The following is an 11,445-nucleotide window of genomic DNA, read 5'->3' as shown; positions in this document are numbered from 1 at the left end:
ATATATATATATATATATATATATATATATATGTATAATTGTATTTATTTGTATTTTTAAAATTCTACCTTTTGTATTTAATGTTACGTGTATGCTGCTGGCGTTATACCCAGCTAACAATTTTTGGTTCCCAGAATGTTCCCGGAACGTTCCAAAGAACGTTCCCTATTGGTTAGCCAGGAAAGTTCTGGGAAGGTTCTCTGTAGGTTAAAAAATTAAACATAAAAATAACCTGCAGGGAACGTTCTGGGAAGGTTCTTTTTAGGTTATAAAATTTTACCAAAAAATAACGTGCAGGGAACGTTCTGGGAACGTTCTCATTTGGTTCCCAAAAAAATAACCAAATGGGAACCATATGGGAATGTTAGGGGAACGTTCTGTGTTTGCTGGATCCTGTACATGTCGCAGAATTGACAATAAAGTTGACTTTGACTTGAATTTTATATATATGAAAGTTGAGTAAATAAGCTTTCCATTGGGATAGGACAATATTTGGCTGAGATACAACTATTTGAAAAGCTAAAGGGTGCAAAAAAAAAAATCTAAATATTGACATTGTCCAAAATGTTCATATTACTAATCAAAAATTACATTTTGATATATTTACGGTAGGAAATTTACAAAATATCTGCATGGAACATCTTAATATCCTAATGATTTTTTTGGAATAAAAGAAAAATGGATCATTTTGACCCATAAAATGTATTTTTGGCTATTGCTACAAATATACCTGTGCTGCTTAAGGTTTTGTGTATGGCAGTTTCATCAACACATGGTTGGTTATAATAAATAACTAGTTTAAAATAACTAGCAATTTTAGCACTGATTAATGTAAATTCACGTTAACTATCTTTCTAAATTATTTTCTAATTCGCTGAATGACAGCAACAAAAACTGAAATGGCACGCATGATTTTTTTGTTTTAGAACGTATGTATGGAGACGTTATGACGCAATTACGCTCCGACGCCAACGGATCGCTTGTTGAACCGGTTCTTTGAAACGAAATGCTCGAAAGAACCGATTCTCGGAATTGAGGCGGCCCCAAAGAGGAGCTCCTCTTTCTCACACGCCTCAAACTGACCAATAAACATCCGCCGGAAATCACATCACTCTCACAAAAATGTGAGTTAGAGGACAGCAATTTTGAAAGAATTTAAATGTGCTTCATTTTTGTGAATCAATCCACTGTCATCTGAAGGGAAATTAGTGGAAAAAACCTGTAATGAGAAACTGCTGGAATATAATTACTACACGACTTATTAAATAATCTTTATAATATTATATAATATTATTGGTGTTTTTAGTGTTATTCTTGTTTTTAATGACTCTTTTCATATAAACCCTCTAATATACACTTTTTGGACTGTAAATGTTTTTCAAAGAAGTCTCTTCTGCTCACCAAGCCTGAATTTTTTTTATTCAAAGTACAGTAAAAACAGTCAAAATCTGAAATATTTTTACTATTTAAAATAACTGTTTTCTATTTGAATATATTTAAAAACATAATTTATTCCTGTGATTTCAAAGCTGATTTTTTAGCATGCTTACTCCACTCACATGATCCTTCAGAAATCATTCTAATATTCTGATTTGCTGCTTTAAAAACATTTATTATTATTATTGTTTCAAGTTTTTTTGATGAATAGAAAGTTCAGAAGAACAGCATTTATCTGAAATAGAAATCTTTTGTAACATTATAAATGTCTTAATCATCACTTTTGATCAATTTAAAGCATCCTTGCTAAAATAAAGTATTAACTTCTATAATTTCTTTAAAAAATAATAATAATATATATATATATATATATATATATATATATATATATACTGACTCCAAGCTTTTGAATGGAATAATGTATAATGTTACAAAAGCTTTTTATTTCAGATAAATGCTGATCTTTGGATCTTTCTATTCATCAATAGAATCCAGAAAAAAATGTACTCTGCTGTTTTTAATATTGATAATAGTAATAATAAATGTTTCTTGAACAGCAAATCAGCTTATTAGAATGATGTCTGAAGGATCATGTGACACTGAAGACTGGAGTAATGATACTAAAATTTTAGCTTTGATCAAAGGTATAAATTACATTTTAAAATCTATTCGAAATACAAAGCAGTTATTTTAAACAGTAAAAATATTTCAAAATTGTGCTCTTTTTGCTGTACTTTGGATCAAACAAAAGCAGGATTGGTGAGCAGAAGTGACTTTTTTAAAACATAAAAAATCTTACTGTCCAAACACTTTTGACTTTATAATCTGAGGCATCTATAAATGGAAAGAAACCATTCTCCAAGACATGATTATAGTGTAGAACGTGATCAAAGAAAAATATGTGATATATTAATATCAGTGGCAATTTAGAGCGGTCACTGTTAGTGGACTCACCTTGGGCATCAGGAAAAAAGTTAGAGCTAATGACATTATCTTAACATGTCCAGTGTTTGGAATTGTTTTGTACAGTTAAGAAAATGAACTTAAGACACGCTAATTCTTAAATCCAATTGTTTTGTTGACGTCTCTAGAGCAGCCTGTGAATACAAGCAAGAAAAACACACACCAGAGTCCAAACCTGCCTTTAAGTGCTTTATTAAAATGTCAAACAAAAAGAACAGAAGTCTTAAGTATGTATATATTCCATACATTTATATATCGCAAAGGGATTGACAAGAAGCACAGTTCTTGAAGCACATACAAGCACAATAAGCTAAATAGAAAGAGAAGCATTTCATATAAAGAGTCAAAGCATTCAGTTTTATGTCTTGTCCTACAGTGGGAGAGAGAGGAATCTATTACATATGGCTTTGAAACAATGTAGACATTCTTTGAACGGCTCCACACACACAATAGCATTTACACAGGCGCCGGCGACGCCTTTAAAGGGACATAACCTCTGCATCGATGAGCGACTTCATTCGAAACTATACAGCTTTGTACAACATTAATGTGATGCTCCGGTCTCAGTGACTTTAAAACACGAACCATTGACGTTAGGGTTCCAGTCACGGAAATGACGACGGCGGCGACGCGACTGAATGTAGGGCACAGTTAGGTGGAAGTCTAACCTCAATGGCTTTCTTTACAGACCAGTCCTTTCACATCACACCCAATGTTTAGGCACAGGATAATGGACAGCAGAAGAGTGTTTGTCTGTCAAGCACAGTGGTAAAAGGAGCACCCCGCGTGCTCGCATTCAGCTTCTGGATGCAAGTCGGGACCCCCTTAGTCTATGCTAAGTCCTAAGTGCTACCTCAGCTTTGCAGTCAAAAGGCTGAGGACCATAATCGATTGGTCCAAAGGTGCGTCTAAATATGCGAGAACCTACAAAAAGACTCAGTCTCTCCCTCACTATTAGGGCAAGTGCCATGGCAACAAAATTATTGGCTTCCAAAGCAACTGTAGAGCACAGAATGTACAAGTTTTCTTCAACAGAGGGTTCTGTCTGGCGATTTCACGTCGGATTTCGGTGCGATTCTGATTGAGGATATCCTGTGAGATTTTCAGGCTATTTGTTGTTGGTCTTGGCGAGTGCACAACAATGGAAAACGTCCGTCGACAACCAAACCGAGCGGAAAACTGAAAGATTTCGTAGAACCTGCAGCAAAGCTTTCCAGCCGCGGCCCGATCCCGAGGAGCTCCGTACGCTGCCCTCCAGGTCTTCCTCTAGGGGGCAGAGCGTTATTACGGCCCCCTTTTTCACTTCATCGCATCCCACACGAAACTGATGCAGAGGTAAAAGAGAAACACGTCGGCCGTTCTTTGGTTTCTGGGCGCAGCGGCACCTCGGGATCGGACGCGAGCGGGCACAGTGCTCAGGTCGCGCGCTTTTGTAAGCTATGCAAAACTACAAAGACTTTTTTGACATCATTTTGTCCACAAAATGCAGTATCATGCTTAACGGTGAGAACGAGGGCATTAGCAAACAGAACAAACGACAAATTCCTCGACACCCCAGCGAAACAGCATCTATCTCTTTGACGACCCTTTAAAAGGATAACTGTGTACCTGTATTCCGAACAATACAGACATTTGATTTGATTCTGCTCTTCTACATATATATATTTATTCATCTACGTATATTCAAAATAAATTCTGAATATTTTGAATCAGTTATGTACATAAGTGCAAACAAGGTGAATAACACACATTCGTACACCGATGGGGTGACGCGAGTCACCAAGTCCCAGCACAGCTGGGGTGCAGTCTGGGTGGGCCAGAGGGGGACAGAGACTCAAATCAGGGGCTCACTATGGCTGATACCGTCCCGGTACTGACATCACAGGGCTGCGTTATTTATAAAAACCAACAAGTACGAGACTAGAAAGTCTCTTTCCCCCCCAGAATTGATCCATCAGATTAGTTCAAATGCTCAGATGCTGTTTACATAAGATCTGGTTCTTATCTAAAAGTGATCAGCAACCCCCATAGAAAAATAATAATCATCAAAACAGAAATAACGTATGATGTCTCCAAAGGGCCTTTGGACATAAAGTATCTCACAAGTCTGTATATATATATATACGTTTATATATATATATATTTATATATTTATATAATTTTACAAAATAGTCAATCATCTTTTTCCACGACAACTTAAGAACACATTCCCTTTCTGAATAAGTTAACGTTGTACATTATTTCACTTAAAGTGTGAAAAAAATTCACAATTAAGATATACAAAGGTAGCCATGTTGTAGTTTTGTTGCCATAGCAACAAGAACTTACTATCATAGGTAACAATGAATCTATCATTGTAATACATACAAATGTGTATATTGATATATAGATATATAGATTAAGTTTTTTTTTTTAAATCTTAAACCACTAACTGCACAAACTATGATGTCGATTATTCAGATTACTTTAATTTCATGCGATGACAGACTTTACGATGTAAGGTAAGTAACCGAGTAACGCTATAATGATCGAACGCAAACTACCGTGTGTCAAAACACATTGTGAGGATATAGTTAAAACAGGTACCGTTTCGATAAAAAGTAGAATGGCGATAACGATGATGATGCGTTTGTAATACGTACACATAGATTATTCTAGCTAACTACTTTATGCAGGTATGCACACTTCTTAAAAAGTGAGTTCTTAAAATGCTAAAGCCCCCGATGAGGCACATTGTTTTTTCTTTATCAAGTATTCGTTGATTCCAGCTGGATTGCAGTTGGAGAAGGCATAATTCTTTATATGAGAGAGAGAGAGAGAGAGAGAAAGAGAGAGAAAGAGACAGAGAGAGAGAAAGGAGCTTCTACACCTTGGCTGGGCAATGGAACTTAATTACAAAACACAATCCAACACATCAATAAACAGTAGAGATCGTTCCTAAACGAATCCACACAGGTACGTACTTGCCCCGGCATTTCTTAAAACAACCTTAAAACACGTGAACATGTTTACAATACAGATCCTATTACAGTTAAAACACAGTTTTTGTGTTGCTTTAGACCACCGTTGTATGATATTTCACTTGCGTTTGGCCTAGATCGTGTTTGCTGATCAGCAAAAAAGTTGCAATGACGGTTTTAGGTCATAAAAATCAGCTTTATGGCTCTCTCTCTTTTGGGGATACGCTGTTGAAACAATACGGCTGTCCCAAAGGAGACAACAGTTTAGAGAAGGGTCTTTGAGATAAGTGATTTTTTTTTGTTTTTGTACATCAACAGTGGATGGCATTGGGAGGCTTTCACTTCCTTGATATGTTGAGAAAGGTTGTCGTTTTTCGTTTCGAGAGAAATGGTGAGACAGGCGTCCAAAACCTCTCGTGACATTCTCTCGGTCTTAAATGTCACATTCATATATGCATGTAAAGGCCCCTCGAGGGGCTCGTAAATGAAGCTTTGGCTGATGAGGGCCTTTTCTAAGTACCCAGTCTGAAAATAATTTCTTTTAAATGTAACATGTCTATGAGAGCCGCAGCTTTCGGCTCACAGTCCAAACAGATGTTCGTTCGTCACACGGTCATCTACGCCCTTGCATTTTAGAGTCTGCCGACTTGAAAGTAAGGACACAGTCAGTGATTTAAACCTGTTCACACAAACAAAACACAAGTCAAAATGGCCAAAGAAACTCCTTAATTGATCACAGGCCTCTGTGACACGGTTTTCACGTTTCCTCCACGGATAAACTATCAATAATGTATTACGGCTATAATCTAATCTAATAGAGCTCTCGGTTGGCAGAGACCGGAACTCTATTAGCGGGTGCGCACAGCGTCCGCTGATGCAGTAATAAAAACAGCTGCTGAAAACCGCCCTGCTGTCAGTTTCCCAACTGTAGGACTCGCCTAATGAACGGTAGCAATAACTGAGATGTCTCAAAACAAAGCACAAGGTAATAGCTTGCTTTACATTTGTTGCTCGGGTGGGCACATTTGCAATATTGCAATTCAAATCCATCTGGCTCATGACCTTGCCATGATTGTGCACAGTCTTGTGAGTTCTCCAGTGATTGGCACAGGGTGACCTGTCTGAGAGTCATTGGCACAAAAGCAGTGCACTTGACATGTCTGCGCAGGGGGGCGCGTATGCTGCTGAATACAGCGGACTAATGGGAGAGACGCTGGATATTCAAATCAGTGACTTCTAGAGGGGTTTTGCATATCTCCTCTCGATCGGGATTTAATTATGTGCGCCAATCTGTTATAGATGAGTGTTAGACGTGCATTTAAACAATAGCTTTGGCAACTAATGGACATTGACAACTCATCTTATAGTATTTAGGGATGCACCAAACATGGCTGAACAAAAAAGTGGAGACGAACAGACTGTCACACAGCAGGTGGGACAGAGCATGGATTTTGGCAGAGACAGTCCAGCCATCGGAAGGGGTTTGTCTACAAGAGATAGACATGGTGATGGGGTGAATCTTAGGAAAATGTCACATTTCAAACCAAAAGCATTAAGAAAATGCATAAAAATGTCTCTTTTTTCATTTTCATGACAATTAAATCACATTTCTGTAATGCATCTGCATGTTGATTTTTGAAGTTTTGAAGTCTTTCTATGCTCGCTGATTTTCACAATATAGTGATTTTTTACTATACAGTCAAACCAATTTTTTTTACTAGTGGATGCAGGACACTATAGTTTATTTATGTAAGTGAGGATAGAAAAATAAAGTAAACTGTGACATATTATACCCAAAAATTCTTCATACAGTGGACTACCAGTAAAACTGATATAGAATTGGGGACCAAACATTATTCAGACACTGACCATGTTTTGCTTAAGGTTTTTTCTTTAATTGCTTTAATTGAAAAAAATGAGCGAATAATTAGTTACTTTTTTAATCAATTGACAGCACTAATGAATACTTAAAAAATATTTATATATAATTATTTATTGCGCATTACAGAGATAAAAGTTTTTTTTTTTTTTTTTTTTGCATAATGGTAATGACAATAAGAGTGCTTAATTGTCCAAAAAAAAAAAAAAAAAATTCTGCAAACCTGATCTGCTTTTAGGATGAAATATATCCTGGATTTAATTTTTTTGACTGTTCTCATGAAATTCGCCCAATAATAATAAAAAAGTGGTATGCTAATATTCTAAAAAGCAAATTAACAAGAGCATTTGAATATCCAGGACATCAGATGATAAAGAGCAGGTCATATGGATTTTCGAAAAATATCTTTTTTGTAGTTTGTAAGGTAGCTATTCTTCAATGTAAACAGTCAGCAAAGTTGTTAATTAAAGAAGTGCATGATAAAGATATTGTCTCTCAAAAGGAAGGGTTGACTATGAGATACCTTAACGAATTGTCATATTATAGAATCTTCTGCCTGTTGCCTGTCACTAGGTAAATTAGCATAATCCCCACCTGCTGAAATACGAATTTTAGTGTAGTTAGTGTGTTTACATCATGTCGAGAAGACGCTGTGTTCTGTGCTGTGAAAGCAAGTTTGTTTTGTTTCATTGGCGAAAGATAATAATGTTGAGAATCAGTGGTGGAAATATTTTTTTTCACAATACCACAGCAATTCAATTTGAACCTTTTGTTGTATGCTTGTTCTCTAATCTTGGCAAGTTCAATGTGGGATTCACTAAAGTAAACTTTAGCTGTGGGCATGATTCGCTTGCATTGTATATGAAATGACCAATCACAACAGACTTGGCCAGCTGACCAATCAGAGCAGAACAGGCTTATGGAAGGGCGGGGTTTACCAACCTTAAGATCAGAACTGCTACAAACGAATCGTTTGAAATCATTGCAAAATGATTCTAATATTAAATGAACTTTCGGAGAAAATTACAATGTGTTTCTGACCTTAGATGCATTTAGGGAATACAAGACAAAATTAGTACACTTTAAAATACCATATGACCTGCTCTTTAAAAAAAACATCTATATATAATTATTAATTGCGCATTACAGTGATAAAAGTGAGTTTTTGCATTATGGTAATGACAATAAGAGTGCTTAATTGTCATAAAAATTTGCTTTTGGGATGAAATATGACCTGAATTATTCTTTTTTTTCTTGACTGTTCTCATGAAATTCACCCAATAACTTAAAAAAGCAATATGTTAATATACTAAATATTTGCAAAAAATATTGATGAACGAAGTCCAGCTGGAATAAAAATAAAAGTCCAGTTCAAATGTTCTCAATGAGACCTTACATTTCAGTGTGCATCACACTGCGCATATTTAGTCTGCTTAAGGCAGTTCTATTTTTAAAATGGAGGTATGAGTACGTGAACCAATCTTCCTTTTGACCGTCTCGATGTGGAGCTTGAAATGCGAGGTGAGATACTTCAGGCATGAGTAGTAACACTTATCTCAGTAGACCAGTTTTAGCCTGTCGGACAGTCATTAAATAAATAATACTCTTTCAAGAAAAACTCACAACAACACACATCCCTAAGTAGTAGACGGAGGAACGACACACTGAATCTGAAAGGCTACACAGGTATACTTTCTTAGTCTATGATAAAATGTAAGTCGGTTGAGTACAGAATAACTGGGTTGGGGGGGGGGGGGGGGGGTGGACGTCCACACACTTGTAACTCAAAGGCACGAACAACGTCGTTTTAAATGAAAAACCTAAATCATCAGAATCAGATTATCTTACAAAAGCATTTTCAAAGAACCTTTTTTTTGACATTTTGAAATGTAAACATGAAATAAAACGTGCCACATTCATTAATCATAATTAAAAGTGAAACAAATTACCACCACCACATCTATGTAAAATATCATTAGCATTAGGTGTCGCTCTCACACACTCTGGGTTTTCACATTCTGCGACGGAGAAACATTCTGTCTGCTGATGATCTGCACCGCACATCAAATAAATCGTCTCTGAAATCTAATGTTCACCTCCAGGGAATTCATTCTTCTCAGCTAATTGGTTTGCATGTATTCGTATGGCTGTGAGTTACGAGAGCGCTCCGTCTCTTGATTCGTCATTCATCCGCTCGTCTCCTTGCATCGAGATGGCATGCTTCCTTAAACAGTTGTAGGTCCAAGCTTAAGTATTGCCTGTTTCAATATCAACAAACCTCTGTTGACGTCAAATGAAGTGGGAATCTCTGATGTGAATGTATTGCCCGTTAAGGACGTACTGATTAGGCACACGTTTTGTTGCATTCATTTTTCTGTTGTTTGGGCACATGTTGCGTGAGCGATGGGCCTGATTAGGTTGTGGGATTGCGGGAGAGGCTTACTGGATTCAGCGTCATTGGTGCAGCCACCAGGAGCTTGGGAACGGGACAGAAATGGGCCTCCATGGGAACGCACTGGAGGTCAATGGGGTCGGCGCTCAGTACCTCGGCGGCGTCTACTGGAAGACAGGTACAAACAGCCCACAGATAAGGAGGTGAACCTCTTACGGTCAAACAAGCAATATGCAAAGAGAATATAGTCTTATCTTATCTAGTCGAACATCAAACCCGCAGTTCATTTCGAAAATGAGAAAACGAATTACAAGAGGATGAATAAATATTGTGCCATATGATCATATAATGCATCAGTTATCTTGAGACAGTGGGCGCGGACCTGCAATTCCACAATCGTAATTTTGCGAGACGGATTTTGGCAAAAAAGCAAGCGAAACAGGAAATGAGTGCTGACATCTGAGGTCTGCGCAGCGTTATTGGTCTATACCTGTACTGCAGAATTACCATTACATGCTAAACTAGAGCTGAAAACCACATCGAATATTTCAGCAGGCTTCATAATGCTAAACACAGGGTTCCTACGCATTTGCCATTTTAAAATTACACACTTCTCTGTAGATATTTCAGGCCAGATTTCATAACCATTAAAGGGATAGGTCACCCAAAAGTGAAAATTCTGTCATTATTAACACACCATTATGTCGTTCCATCTGAATTACATCTAAACTATCTTAATTATTGTAATTAATAACAGAAGTTAAATATTTGGGGGAACTGTCCCTTTAAGGCTGTAATGATTAAATGTTAAATTATCACAATATTATAAACTAGTGTCACCAAAATGTCTCAGAATTCAAAAGTTTATGTACACCTTGCAGAATCTGCAAAATGAGAGCAATCATACAAAATGCATGTTATTTTATTTAGTTCTGACCTGAATAGGATATTTCACATAAAAGACGTTTACATTTAGTCCACAAGAGAAATTAATGGTTAAATTTATAAAAATGACCCTGTTCAAAAGTTTACATTCACTTAAATGATTTGTTTTGTTTAGTGATAGCTCTTTATGAGTTCATTGTTTGTCCTGAATAGTTAAACTGCCCACTGTTCTTCAGTAAAATCCTTCAGGTACCACAAATTCTTTGGTTTTACAGCATTTTTGTGTATTTGAACCCTTTCCAATAATGACTGTATGATTTTGAGATCTATCTTTTCACACTGAGGACAACTGAGGGACTCATATGCAACTATTACAGAAGGTTGAAACGCTCACTGATGCCTCAAAAAGGAAACACAATGCATTAAGAGCCAGGGGTGAAAACTTTTGAACAGAATGAAGATGTGTACATTTTTCTTATTTTTGCCTAAACATCATATTCTTTTTCATTTAGTACTGCCTTTCAGAAGCTACAGAAGATACTAACGTTTCCCAGAAGACAAAATAAGTTAAATATAAGTTACCCTGATCTTCAAATTCAAAAAGTTTTCACCCCCGACTCTTATTGCATTGTTTTTCCTTCTGGAGCATCAGTGAGCGTTTGAACCTTCTGTAATAGTTGCATATGAGTCCCTCAGTTGTCCTCAGTGTGAAAAGATGGATCTCAAAATCATACAGTCATTGTTGGAAAGGGTTCGAATACACAAAAATGCTGAAAAAAAAGTCAAACTTTGACTTCAACTGTAAACTTTTGATACTCTTCACAATACGCCAAGCACAAGGGCAATGGTGACACCTGGGTAGAAATAGTCATAAATTTGCTGAGCTAAAAATATAAGATTATGTTTGACATGCTTTCAAACCTTAATGA

General features: G+C 36.7%; 1 protein-coding gene across 1 annotated transcript in view; it reads right to left on the bottom strand.

The window, feature by feature from the left end:
• Positions 1–2,576: 2,576 nt before the first annotated feature.
• Positions 2,577–11,445, bottom strand: part of mbnl3 (muscleblind-like splicing regulator 3) — a 69,734-nt gene continuing 60,865 nt past the window's right edge. Inside the window, exon 9 of the mRNA XM_073821092.1 lies at positions 2,577–9,795. Coding sequence (XP_073677193.1) covers positions 9,778–9,795 — 18 coding nt within the window. The 3' untranslated portion in view covers positions 2,577–9,777. The remainder of the gene's footprint in view (positions 9,796–11,445) is intronic.

This window comes from Garra rufa, chromosome 16, assembly GCF_049309525.1.
Source record: "Garra rufa chromosome 16, GarRuf1.0, whole genome shotgun sequence".
Lineage (NCBI taxonomy): Eukaryota > Metazoa > Chordata > Actinopteri > Cypriniformes > Cyprinidae > Garra > Garra rufa.
Note: the sequence above shows the minus strand (reverse complement) of the source record. Positions and strands in the feature narration are given on the sequence as shown.